The following is a 14786-nucleotide window of genomic DNA, read 5'->3' on the forward strand; positions in this document are numbered from 1 at the left end:
ATCTGATAAGCATCTCAAGATAATTATGTATAAAGTTAAACTTCCTTTTCCCCCAAACTTACTACCCTGCCATTCTTTCTGATCTCTGAAATTAATTGCCTCTTCTTCCAATTGCCCAGACCAAAAAGTTTGGTATCTTGATTCCTTTATTTCTCACCCTACATATAATCTAGCAGCATATTTTCTTAGCAGTTTCTTCAGAATCTATTCACATTCTGACTTCTTAACACTGCTTGCACTTCTGCCACCTTGGTTTTGATTGCTGTGGTAGCCATGTCTCCCAACCTTGACCCCCATAGTCTGTTCTTCATGAGCAGCAAAAGTTAACACTTAGCATGTCAATCATATTATGCTACTTCTCTCTTCCAGACTCCTCATTGACTTCCCTTACTAAGAATAAAAACAAAAAGTACTGTCAGAGCTCATAAAATTCTATATAATCTTACAAAAGTACCTTCCTTTCTTGCAAGGGAGGGGTTGAGACAGAGTCTTAGTGCAGGCAGGCCTCAAACTCATAATTCTCTTCTCTGCCTCCTGGTATTAGGATTATAGGTGTGTACCACCATGCCTAGCTAGAAGTACCTTTATTCTTACTTCTGCTTAATTATAATTTTCTTTAGTCTATTAGGTGGGTTATTTACCAGAATTAGATAGATATGATAGTATTATCTAATATTTCTTTGTACTATTTAAAAATTTTAAAGATTCATTTAACTATATCTACTGAAACTTAGTTACTACTATATTCTTAGATACATATATAATCCTGTCTTATACAATTTAAGCAACTGTTTTGGGTTTTTTTGAAAAAAGAAAACTTCTGCTTTCTACTCAGTAAGATAATTGACTTAGAAATAAAGAAATAATATGTTTCTACTTAGAATGTAAAAAATTTTGATCAATACAGACAACCCATCATACAAGGCACTTTGTTTTACATTCATTGGCCATGTATTCTAGTGAGCAGTTCACACTATATATTGTTTACTATAAATTATTCTTAAACTGGTTGTCATAAATAAAAAGTTTTTCCATCTATAACATCTCTTAGTCATATTTTAATTTCAAATTCCTACATATCCCCAGGAAATACATTAATTTTATAATGTGTCAAAAGGTAAAGTTCATCCAGTATAACATTGTATTATAGTGTTATGTCATTAAACTCCTACTTTGTGAGGTCTTAAATTCCTTAAGTAATTATCTTCTAAAGTTGCAATTATCTGTTTTCCTGAAAAAATATAGCTGGTCTTAAAAACTTTTTTTATGTTTCTTACATATTTGTTTGTCTATTCTTGCTCTTCTGTCCTTATTCCAAATTTATAATACTCTAGTGTGCATTTAGTTCTTTATGGTATATTTTTAGAATTTATTATATTTATATATCTTTTATTCTTAAATCTTAGATACAATTGAAAAGGAAATAAGGAAAATCTTCAGTATTCCAGATGAGAAGGAGACCAGATTGTGGAACAAATACATGAGTAATACTTTTGAACCACTGAATAAACCAGACAGTACCATTCAGGATGCTGGCTTATACCAAGGACAGGTATTATTTAGCAGTGATGTCTGTTTTAGCATACTATACACAAAGCTTTTTAGATTCACAAACTTTAATGAATATCCTGCAATATATAATGTTTTCTCTTGTCTTTGGCTTCCTCTAAATTCACCTCTTCTCTGTCCCTGCTGGTCAATAACTACAACTTCTGATTCTGTCCTTTAGCTTGGGAATAATCTGTTTGTTAAAAAGAAACAATTTTCAAATAAAAATAAAGAAGCTACATTCTAAGATGGGTCACCAAATTTCTTATGAAAGACCAAATAGTAAAAACAAAATGCAGGCCATAAAGTCTCTGTTGGAACTCTAACTTTGAAATTGTAGTAGCATGAAAGCATCCGTAAAGAATATATAAATTAATGGGTATGGCTGTGCTACAGCAAAGCTGTTCTTAGCAGGGCAGCAGGCTAAGTAGACGATAGTTTGCCAACCCCAATTAGCAGGTATTATTTCCTAATTTGGTCTTCCTTTATTTCATAATCCAAAAAATTGTATTCATGTTTTGAGAAACAAAGATGTTTAGTTAAAATCAACAACTGATTCTACCTCTGGATATCTCTTCACTTAATCTCTGTTCCATTCCCAGCCCTTACCTTTCACACTCTAGTAGATCCCACCCACTATCTCCAATTTGTTACGTGGCAATTCAGTCTTATTTGTGCTAGAGTATTCATTCTAAAATGTAAACATGATTATTTCCCTTTCATAAAGCAGCTCCTTAATAATTATAGGATATGGGTAATGTAACCCAGCATACAAGTCATGGTTTAGCTTCTTGTCTAGTTTTCCAGCATCTTGAGATTATCCTTGTCCTATGGTTTACTCTGGCATTGGTATATTACAATACACCAAGTTTATAGTTCTTTGAACACACTATGCTATTCCATATTATTATGCTTTTGCATACATGATTTGATGCCTGACATACTCTTCATTCCATTCTCTGCATCCATCCAGCAAAAGTTCCTTTCAACCATTTGAATATTCAAGTTATCCATCCCATCTCATCCTATCATGTAGGCATACCAGCTCAGATTATTCATTCTTCAAAGCTGTTTTTCAGCCTTCCCTATTTTTCTCAATATCCACTGATTTTTCTGTTTTAAAGAATAATTTCTCCCTTAATTTCCAAAATACTTTATGAATATATCTTTTGAATATTACACTTAATTAGACTATGAGGTTCTTGTTTAGGGTAGAGTTTGTGGGGAGCAGGGATTCACATTTTTTAGTATATAACACAGTGACTGATGATGCGATATGTAGAAGTTTTTGTTTTGTTCTGTTTTATTTAAGAATTACTATTAACATCAATAATATCATACTGAGTTACAAAAAAATTCAGAAAAACTAAAGAAAATTAATTGTTACTAAATGCCTATTATATGTCTAGTAGAATGCTAGGCTATTAAAAAACTGAGTTTTAAATCTATTTTAGCCATTTGATTCTTAAGTGAAATCTTTCAAAATCCAGTATATAATAACAATTAAAAGGAAAGTTACCTGATCAAAACTAAAGGACCTTGAAACCCTATTAGTTTGCCAAAAATTCCCTTTCTAGCTAACCAGATACCTTCTTTCTTCCACTAGACATAAACCTTTCTCTTTGGTTACTATCCATTAGAACTTGAGGTAGCTCTAGGAGAATTATTTCTTTAAATATTTTTAAATAGAAATAATCAATTTCTATGAAATGGATGTTATTCTCTCCATCACGTACATTAGAAAACTGAGGCTTAGAAAGAAAATAACTTTAGGTTCTTGGTTTTTTTTATGTTACCGAAGTCTGAATTCAGGGCCTCACGCATGCTACAAAGGCGATCTACCTCTTAAGCCATGCACCTATCCTGAGGTTATTGGTAGGTATGCATGTATCAGATTGAAAAATAGAGAATGTGCTAATTTAATTAGATTAAATATCCTTAAGAACATTTGATCTTTTATAATGGTAATATTTCAAATAATATACATTAAAGTTTCCACATTTTAGAGTAGTTCTTTTTTGACTGATAAATGAATTAACTGAATACTATTCTGAACATTTTTCCCTTCACATAAAATTGAAAGTATCCTCATTAGAAAGTTAGACAAAGATAAATTATTGAAGAGTTTGTCTCCCTAAAATGGATGGTATTGAAATTTTGAAATTTTTCTAGAAGTATTTTAACTCTGAATTAGTTTTACATATAAACAAAATTTTATTCAGAAAAAAATTTTGAATAAAGGAGTGAATTTTAACATTTCTGACGGCCTTTTAACAATAATATCTGTAGCTGTAAAAATATGGAATTGTAAGTATAGTACTATCAGAGATTAAGGTGTTATGGTTAAACAGCTGAAAATTCTGTAGCTAAAAATTCTTTGTTTTGTAACTGCTCTGACTCTTCCAAATGACCATAATGTTTATGTATGTATGTTTATATGTGTCACTATACTTACAAGTTGCAGTACATAAAAACCTTCAGAAGTTAATCACTACTAAATTCTAAATCTTTAAAAATATATGACTATATTGGAATGATAATTAGAAACTTGAGGCATTGGGTGATTGCCTGGGGCAGATAGGGAGAGGAATACAATCAGAAAGATGATGAGGATGGGAAGTACCAGGTGCACTTATTCTTTATGTGTAGCATATACATCATATAATGTTCTGAATATATAGGAAATGTCAGTATGAATCCCCCCTGTATAATGAATATATCCTAATAAAATAGAAGAAATGTTAAATTTTTTGAAGACAACTCTGTTTTAATTAGCATATCTTTTAACAAGGTTCCATGAACTTTGCAGGTCAGTATTTCATTAGTGATTATACATATTCTGAAACAAGGATCAAAGTGCCAATTTATATATAACCAGTAAATACACAGTCCACAAAAATATATTGCCTAGGGTATGTAGAGTAGGTTGCAAAATAGCAACTGTAGGAAAAAGAGTTGATAGGACTGAATATATAGAATATACAAGGATTTGTAGTACATTGTATTTATTTTAACTCTTATTGTTTACATATCACTTTTTCCCATTGAAATTTACATATTAACCCCTTATTGATACCACAAATTTCTTTTGCTACTTATTTTTAAGTGTTTTCTTTTTTATAGTCTAATCCATAGCAAAAACTAGAAGAAGGTCTCTTTTTCAGTCTGAAAGAAGGGTGTGGGGATGTTTTAAAGTAAAGTGTAACTCTGCCTCAGCGTGCACTTCTCATTTGCTAGACCAACTTTTGTTGACCTCAGCATGTTGCACCAGGGAACTTCAGTCTGATTCTCATAAATGTAACTCCTATTAAAAGATTCTGTGGTTTACATGGTGATAATATAAATGAACATTAATTTCAAAGCTTTAAGTAAATTATGTATAATTTATAATTTGGAATTAGCTGTGCCACTGTTCCTCGGTAGTATTTGCATAATAAGAGCAAAGACCGTGCATCAGTATAATCGCTGAACTGGACAATGGTTACTTCATAGTCTTATGTGACAAGCTACGAATACAAATAGAAACAGTACACTTTATACTCAGGAATTTATATTCTACTTACTTTAAGTTTTCTTAAAACTTACAGAACCAACAATTTTCTTTACATTCTTTCCTTTTTAGATTTTTTTGTTTGTTTGTTTTTTGGTTTTGTGACAGAGTCTTGCTATGTAGTCCATACTGACCTTGAGCACACAATCCTTTCTTCCTCAGTCTCCTGGGTGCTGGGATTACAGGCATGTGTCAACATGCTCAACTACCTTCTTCTACTTTTATTGCTTACTTCTTCTATTTGGGGTCTTTTATTCTCCTTTGCCCAGCTTTGGATTTAAAATGCAGATAAATACCTCTTCACTTTGTCTATTGTATCCTTTAAATAATCAGAATTATTTTAGTTTCTTAGTGTGTTCAGCTTATCTTCTAAAGCTATTTTAACTTCATAGTTCTGGAAAAACACCCTTTATTGTGTCATATTTGCAGGTGTTAGTGATAGAACAAAAAAATGAAGACGGAACGTGGCCAAGGGGTCCTTCTACTCCTAAGTAAGTGCTCCCACTTCTTATGGGTTGATCATTGCATGATTTTGAAGCCTTTGATTTCAGATAATGAAATCCAGAATGATAGAAAAATCTCATTGGATATTGAAAAATTCATAGTCTTTGTATTTTATTTTCTTAGAGAAGTTAAGTTTGTACTTAAAGTTACAATTTTTAAGACTTCCCATTCAAATCTCTTTTAGAATGAGGAAGTCTAAATAAATATTAAAAATGAGCAAGTTCAGTTTTAAAATGTAGTCAAACAATTGAACATTTTGTTTAATTTTCTTAAAGTATTTTTGTGATTTTAAAAAAAAATCTAATCGTATGTTCTCCCTCATGTGCGGACTTTAGATCAAGGGCAAACACGGCAAGGGGATAGGACTTTGATCACATGATAAGGCGAGTGCACACAAGGGAGGTATGAGGATAGGTAGGTAACCCAAAAAAAAAAAAAGATAGCATTTGATGTCTTCAATGCAGAGGAACTAATGCAGAAACTTTAAAGCAACAGAGGCTAATAGGAGAAGGGGACTAGGAACTAGAGGAAAGGTTAGTTCGAGAAGAATCAATTTAGAAAGTAATACATATGTACATGGAAGCAAAACTAGGAATCTCCCTATATAACTATCCTTACCTCAACTAGCAAAAACCCCTGGTCCTCCTTACTAATGTTTATACTTTCTCTTCAGCTAAATTACAGATAAGGGCAAAACAGTATCTGCTTGGAAGTGAGGGGGATGGGGGCAAAAGGGAGGGGGTGGGGGGAAAGGCAGGGGGTGGGGATAAGGGGGGAGTAATGACCCAATCATTGTATGCACATATGAATAAAGGAAATTTAAAAAAATCTGTTAATATGCTCCTTTATGAATCTAGTGTGAAGGTAATATTTTTATTTAAATAAATGTTTTTGAGTATAAGAGCATATGCAGAGATAGTATCAGGTATTAAGAGTTGCTTTTGACAGCAAATGAGGGAGAAATTATGAGTCTTTTTTTTTTTTTTTTTTCTCACGTAGGTACTGGGGTTTGAACTCACGGTTCCCTACTTGCTAGGTAGAAACTCTAACACTTGAGCCATGCCTCCAGCCCAAGAAATCAAGAATCTTTTTAAAGATTCCAGATCCACACTGCTTATCAAGAACAAAGCCAGTTGTGTTTCAATATTCAGACATTTCACATCTTTGAGATGTAATATAGTACATATGTCTATAATTATAATATTTCTTTAGAGTCTAAGGGGAGACTATATCAAACACATTAGTATTAATGTCAAGTGAGATAAATGAGCCCTACAAGTAGCTTCATACCAGTTCAGATTGGGTTGCTTGCCACATGGATTGTGAAAAAAATTTTAACTTGTCACTGCTTTAGAGTTTCAGATTTTCTGATGAGGAATTGTGAATCTGTATGAAATTCTTAAAGTAATGAAGTAAGATGATAACCACAAATCAACAAAAACTTGCTACTTATTTTCTTCAAAACTAAAATGCATCTTCTCTATCTTGTGCGAAGCTTTTTCTGTAACTTTGTCCTGAGGAGTCACTTAAATATGTTACTTACATGGAGGTGATTTTTATTCGTACCCTACTTAGTCAGATATAGTATAAGACAAGGGTAGAACTTAATATAAAATTAGAACTTTTAATAAGGTGATATTAAAAGCATATTGGTTGAATCATGTAGATTTCTTAGCTGATGAAGATTTGGAAGTTGTGAATAATTTGTGAATATTCACTTTTCATCAGATCAGACCCACTGGATTAAGTTTTTTTTAATCATTTATGTTTAGGTTGCTACATACTTAATATATCTTTAAATAATTTTTAAAATTACAAAATTGGCTCTGGATTAATATAAAGATATTGTGAGTTCTCATGAGAAATTTTTTCTATGTAAAATTACAGTTTTCCTCAGACTATTTTCTCTTGTACCCATTATCTTTTCTTTTCTCTCTCTCTTATTAAACAAGGCCTTGCTGTGTTGCTCAGGTGGTGTTAAACTCATGGGCTCATGCAGTCCACCTACTTCAGCCTCTCAAGTAGCTAGGACTGCAGACACGCATGATCACACTTGACCCAATGTCATTTTAACTGACTCAGCCAACTGTGTGTAAAAGAAAAATAATGTATCATGTATTACCTAGCATACTATTCATGCAGTAAGTGTTGGTGAATGAAATGACAATACTAGACATACATGAAGTATAAATAAGAGTCCCAGTCCTCCCTAATCTGCCAGTTTAATAAGGATCCCAAATACTGAAATATGAAAAGTTAAGTATCCATTCATTGTAAAATGTAAGTAATACTATATAGCAACATACTCTTAGTATTGTCAGATGATAACTTACCAGAATACAGAAAATACTTTTGATATTTTCACTTGTGTATGTAAAGGGCTCTCAGAAAACTAAGAATAAAAGCAAATTCTCATAACTTGATAAAGGTAGACTTTCAGTTCTTTGAGAAGTAATATAGTACATGTGCCTATAATTGTAATATTTCTGTAGTCTAAGGGGAGACTGTATCAAACACGTTAATATTCACTTCAGCAAAATCCTGTAGTAGCAAACATATTTTGTGAAATTTTGAATATACTCCAAATAAGAGAGAAAAATCACTATTTGCATGTAGTACAAACATCTGCATAAAAATCCAAGACCCATAGAGTACCAAAACTGAGAAAATTTGTCAGTTTGCTTAATTTAAACAAATAGGCTTTTTCTATACCTGGAGGTTAGTAGTCTTTTTTTCCTAGAATGCATCTACATTTTTAGTTTTGTGGGCCATATAGTCTCTTTCATAACTGTAACTCTGTTGATGTAGTATGAAAGAACCCTTATACATGATGTCAACAAATAGGTATGGCTGTGTTCCAGTAAAACTTTTTTCTATTAATAGGTGAACAATTTGGATTTTGCCAATGAACTATACATTTCTCACCACAATTATATACAAAACTTTACCTAATTGAGAATGCATAAAACCTTCATGGAGAAAATTCTAGCTTTACTAGAAGACAAGGTTTATCATATATTAAATTGCTTAACCTGGTGATGTTTGTTTTCAGTCATGTCATTGCATCCTATACAAAATTCGTTAGCATTTTTCTTTTTTATTTTTTTGAGAAAATTAGCAAACTCATTCTTAAATAAGCATAGAATAATATAAGTCCAGGATTAGCTAAGTCAATTTTAACAGAGAAGAGGAAAGAAGGAGTACTATGACTACCAAATATTAAAAATTACTACAAATCTATAGTAATAAAAGCATTATGATACTAGCAAAAAATGCATATAGACAAGAACAAACTGATGAGCTCAGAAAGACATAATATATATTTGAGAATATGATGCTATGGTAATGTGTTACAAGTAGGCAGTGAGGTAGTTTAAAACAGATGGATACTTACATTTTATTAGGAGAATTACATATTTGGAGAAAAGGCTGACTCTAGAAAGACCAAAATAAGAAAAAAAAAACTTTACATCCAAAAGAAGAAATTTTAGAAAATGTCTGCAGCTTAAGGATCACAGAGTATAATATGGGAAATGGATTTGATTATATTAAAATTAAGGATTTCTGTTAAAAGAACCATATACAAACTTAAAAACCAAATATCAACTTTGGAACATCTAAATACAAGGTAATAATACCAATAATAGGTAAAGAATTGTTCTAAATTAGCAGAAACAAAGAAAACAACTTCTAAAATAGAAAAAAGATGAATAGACAGTTTAAATAAGAATGTGAAGTGCTAAGAAGATAGACTAACTCACTAGTAATCAGGAAAAATAAGTGAAAATAGCTACAAGATACAACCTTTCACTCACCAGAATGACAAAAATTTTTAAAGTGTTGGGTAGGATGTAGAAGTCTTTTTGATGATGAAAGTATAAACTAGTATTGCCAGATCATATAAATCAGTCAGTGTTTAATTAAATTAAAAGTGCTTAATCCTTTTGAGCCACAGTACATAGAGGGGTTTTTTTGACAGTATGTATTTGAACTCAGAGCTTCATGCTTGCTAGGCAGGCACTCTACTGCTTAAGCTATGCCTAGACTGGCCTGGACCACAATCCTCCTATTTATACTTCCTGCGTAGCTGGAATGACAGATGCATGCCACCAAGCCCAGCCTTTTTTGTTCAGATGGGTCTTGCAGATTTTTTGCCTAGGCTGGCCTGGATCCATACTCCTTCTAATCTTAACCTACTGAGTAGCTAGAGTTACAGGCTTAAGCCACTGTGTCTGGCTCAGATAAATTTTAATACAGGTATCTGAAAATAAAATCTTTGTAGCTGTATTGTTTGCAGTAGTGAGGAGTTGGAGGAAGTCTAGCTAAATATCCATCACTGGTAGAATGAAAAGGTAAAATAGGGTGGTGGTAACAATGGTGAGATCTTTAAAACTGAAAGAAACATTAAAGCATAAAGTTGAGAGAGAACAGCAGAATGAGATGATTCAGCACCTATTTTTAAATTAAAACACTAAACATGTTACATAAAATTAAATATCACTCGTGAACTTTTTTAAATGTAAAAAGTGCTTATTTACAATCACTCATAAATTTAGTAGAAGGAAATAGCAGCAATTAGAGGAGAAAAAAGGATAAAGTTGAGGAATTACCACTTGCTTTTATTAATACTTGTGTATGTTAAGCAAGAATTTAAATTCTTTTTTTCTGAATGAATGTTAGCTTAAAAAGTAGAATGCATGTGTATTCATAGAAATCCTTTTATAAGTATATATAACATAGGCAGATTCAAAACCAGCATAGAGCATGTAATTTTAGATTTTCAAGAACAAACTTTAAAATATTAAAAGATAGAACACCTTTTTTATACTCCTCAAAACTGTCATCGTATGTAGTAGATGGTTCTCAAATGCTGTAAAGATGATAGTTCTAATAAGCATTGCTAACCTGGGATCTGTCCAGATTACTGGACATACTGTATAGCACATTACTAGTTCCTACCTAGTGCATAAAAAGGCAGGGAAAAATAATTGGAGTTATAATTTGTTGGTAGAAAGAAAAATTACATGTAGAGTTTTTTTAACTCTGGGGTACCCTCTCCAGAATTTCTAAGTCATTGAATCTAGATGTGAGTTATTTCTAATGAGCTAATAGGTGATGCTAATGCTGTTGGTGTAAAGGGAACACACTTGAAAAAAAGTTCTGTAGGTAATGTATTGGATATGTACTATGTGGTTCCCACTCAAACTAGCAGAATGTAAGTCTTTATGGTGAGTCCAAGAATTTGCATGGTAGGTGTTTCTTGTGAACAAGAAAATGTAAAATTACTACCACAGTACACACATGTAAAAGATATGTTCGTGTGTTACTTATGTAACTTTTCTAATACCACTGAAAACAGAGGAGCATTAGTGTTCTGAAGGTCCTAAAATTGTATTAAGCCCATTTTGGTTAGCATTGAAACCATTTATGTTACAGTATAAATTTGAAGGGTAAGAGAATAATTGACAAGAAATGCTAATATTAAAAAATGCTAAGGATAAATTATAAAATTTGAACAGGTAGTCTTAATACTTACAAAAGTATATATTGTATGGATATGTGTGGTGTATATATTCTTTTAATTAACATGTAAAATAGCCCAAAGTTTATATTCAGTATCTAAGAACCTACCTAAGAACCACTCAGAAGCATTCAGGCTGGATTTTTCTGCTAAAAATCAAAGTGTAATTTGGAATTTTCATCTTTATAGTCATGCTGTGTATTAATTTCTTCAGTAATTGCATTTCTAATCCAGTTTTAAGTATCTGATTTCTTACAACCTCTCAAAAACTTTCTCTTTTCTATACTTAAAAAAAAAGTCCTATGTCTACTTTTTAAAATTTTGTTAAACTTGACCATTTATTTTCTAAGAATGTTATAACTGGATGAATAGTCTACTTATTTAATCTTGTTTTTTGTTTTTGTTTTTGTACTCAGGTTTGAACTCAAGAGCATCACACTTGCTAGGCAGGCACTCTACTAATTGAGCAACAACCCAGCCCCAATCTTATATTTCTAAAAAATGATTTTAAAGTAGAATAATTGTGGAACCCTGGGAGAAATCTCTATCAGTAGTTTAATTACAACTTACTTCTTAGTAGTGGCTTCTAAGTAAGGTACAATGTCAATCATTTTGGGGTAGGATGGGTGAAACTGGGGTTTGAACTCATGACATTGCACTTGCTAAGCAGGCACTCTACCAGTGAAGCATGCTTCCGGCCCAATGACTTCATTAAATTTTGACTATAAGTACTATTAATTTTTTTCTGTATTGTTTCGTTTAGAAATAATTATTCAATGAATGCTTTTGAAACTATTGACATTTTGTAAAGGAAATATCTAAACTTTTGTTTTGCTGAGTTAAATTAAAAAATTCCCTCCTGTAAGGGTAGTATTGGATTTTTAATTGATTAATTTTCATTAATTATTCAAAAATATTGAAAAAGATGTGATTAGGTAGTTGGTGAAAAGAAATTAAAAGTCATCCATGATTCCGTTGAGTCCCTTATCATGGACAAGAAAATGTCCAGAGAAGAATATAGCATCAACCAGTTCAGGCATGAGCAAAATCAAATGGGAAACCCTGCAGTAATTTTTACTCATGCTTCTTTCCTTCTGCCATTTATAATGTTCTGATTAACAGAATTCCAACTTGATGACTTAATAGTATTTTTATAGCATTTTGCTTGGAGAGAAGCAGCACTTTATAAATGAAAGAGTTGCATATTAATTTTTTTTTTGGGGCACATAATAAGCCTGTAGGTGATTGCAATATCATTTGTCTTTCTACACCATCCGTATAAAACACTTTAGAATTTTTTGGAGAGTAATTAAGCCCCAGTTTGTATATATTACTGTAAAGCTAAATGAATTTAGAAATGGTACATAGACTTATTTGGTTAAAAATCATGAAAATGCATATTAGGAAGCTCTTATCACATAAAGTGTTGATTTCATTTATAAATCATTATTAAATTAATAAGCCATTAATAACATATACTGAGACTTTCACACTTTTGTCACATTTGATCTTGTTATTGTTGTCATTAAGAAACAGATATGGAATAACTTTTTCTCAGATTTTAAAGTGTGGATAATCAAACAGCCTAACAAAAGTGCCTCGGATACAATTAAAAATAGGGAACCAAGCTTGGAAGGTAATAAGAACTGTAGATGTGGAGTTATATTTATTATTAGACAATCAGAAGTATACAGTAGCACAATATACTAAGTCTTAAAGGATATCTCAAAGAAATGATGTAAGACCAAAGGATGAAATAGAATAATGAAGAGTCAGGGACATATGGAAGGTATTTTGTGACAAAGCCCAAGGGAAAAGAGCTTCTAGAAGGGGACTGTTTAATAATGCTAAATGTTGCAGAAATAGGAGGAATGAGACCAGAGATGGTTAATGTACTTGACAAATAAGAGAACATTGTTTAAACTAATTTGTACTACTTAGGTAGTATGATTGTAGAGGGCAATAGATAATGGAAAGGGGTTATAAAGACTTGTCAGAAAGTGGAACAACAGATCCAGAGCATGCATCATGAAAGGTACTTATTTACTTAAGGTGGGATTTAGTTGGAGTGGCATGATTCCTGAAGAGAGAGAGAAGCTACTTTAAATCTCTTTTTATTTAAATATGTACGTCCTTCTAGGTATTTGTCACCTAAAGGCAAAGGTGTCATAGTAACAGGATGAAGTTCCTATGTTCTGTTATTTACCAATAAATTGTTTTTTTGTTACTTTTTTACTTATCTAAACTCCAGATCCTTTATGGAAATGCTTGTACCTGTACAGAAACATATACCATCTCATAATTTTCTACTTAGACTTTTCTCACTTTAATATTCATTAAGAACTCTGAAAATCTTTGTAGACTAAGCACATCTTTTCTGCGCCTAAAACTTCTTTCTACTGTCTATTCCACTTTCTATTTTGGTAAGACACTGTATAACCTTAATAGTAGGTCCTAAGTTTATCAAATAGTGCATGCTGTCACAGTCAAGATTAACTAATGGTAAAGACTATTTAAAGGCCAAATCTACGTTTAGTTGAAGTTTGAAAATTTATATACATGTGTATTACATGTGTAAATGAATTTGAGTATGAGTTCTCATATACATGCTTGATATTCATAAGTACTCACAAGTAATTACAGGTTGAGTATCCCTTATCTAAAATGTTTGGTACCAGAAGTCTTAGGTTTCAGGTGTTTTCAGTTTTTGAGATATTTGCATAGACTTTTCCAGTTGAGTATGCCTAGTCCAGAAATCTGAAAAGCTCCAGAGTTTGAGTGTCATGTTAGTACTCAAAAAGTTTTATATTTGGGAATATTTCAGATTTTGGATTTTTAGATTAGGGATGGCCAACTTGGTTACTTTCTTTCTTTCCTGGTTAGATACAACAAGGAATTTATAGTAACACATGTAAGTCAAGGTTAACTACATAAATAGATCAGAAATCAGGACAAGTGAAAAATAAATGCAGTCATAGTCTAAAACGAAATTAGAGATGTTAGCTAGTATAAGCCTTTAGATATTAAAATTGATGTGCATATGTATGAACTGGTTTTGAATCTTGATTCAAACTAACCAAGTAGAAGGAAAATGGTACATTTGAGGTAACTGGAAAACATTGAACACAAAATAGATGTTAGATCAGTATTCATAATGGTATTGTAATAATTAAAACAAAAGATCCCTTATCTGTTTATAGTCTTTGCAAGTAAAATTACAGGAGTCTAGAACTTTTTTTTAAACTAGTCCAAAAAGGGGAGAAGAAGGAAGAAAAGAGGCAGAGAGGATTACAAATCAAGATGGTAGTATGTTAATTTTTAAAGCTAGTTACTGATACTGGATATGTGAAGATTTGTATATGTTCCAGATTTTCTATAAGATTTGGGTTACAGATTTGATGCTGAGATTCATAATAACTGAAGAAATGACTGCCATTTCATTTTTTTAAAGAAGTGGAATCTTTTATATTATAAATACTTTATATCAGCATTTGAACTTCTCTGTATTTTAGTTACTCCCTAATACAATATTAAGATATTATGTTAATTATTTAGTTAACTTACCAAGAAAAGCTGTGTTTTTTCTGTTGAAGTTAGAATCTGAGCTTAGCCTTGAATTGCATGCTTTTAGTTGAAACATTGGACTTAAGGGAATACGGTTAC

General features: G+C 31.8%; 1 protein-coding gene across 10 annotated transcripts in view; it reads left to right on the top strand.

The window, feature by feature from the left end:
- Window positions 1-14786, top strand: part of Usp15 (ubiquitin specific peptidase 15) — a 132392-nt gene that overhangs the window by 41853 nt on the left and 75753 nt on the right. For 8 of the 10 annotated variants that reach the window (XR_002213037.2, XM_020174968.2, XM_020174976.2 and 5 more), the window contains 2 exons: window positions 1407-1552; window positions 5528-5589. Coding sequence is in view for 9 of the 10 variants with exons in the window: in XM_020174968.2 (XP_020030557.1) it covers window positions 1407-1552; window positions 5528-5589 (208 nt within the window). In the remaining variant the exon portion in view is untranslated. The remainder of the gene's footprint in view (window positions 1-1406; window positions 1553-5527; window positions 5590-14786) is intronic. The other 2 variants (XM_074083808.1, XM_074083802.1) reach the window with 1 other exon arrangement.

This window comes from Castor canadensis, chromosome 8 (assembly GCF_047511655.1).
Source record: "Castor canadensis chromosome 8, mCasCan1.hap1v2, whole genome shotgun sequence".
Taxonomy (NCBI): Eukaryota; Metazoa; Chordata; class Mammalia; order Rodentia; family Castoridae; genus Castor; species Castor canadensis.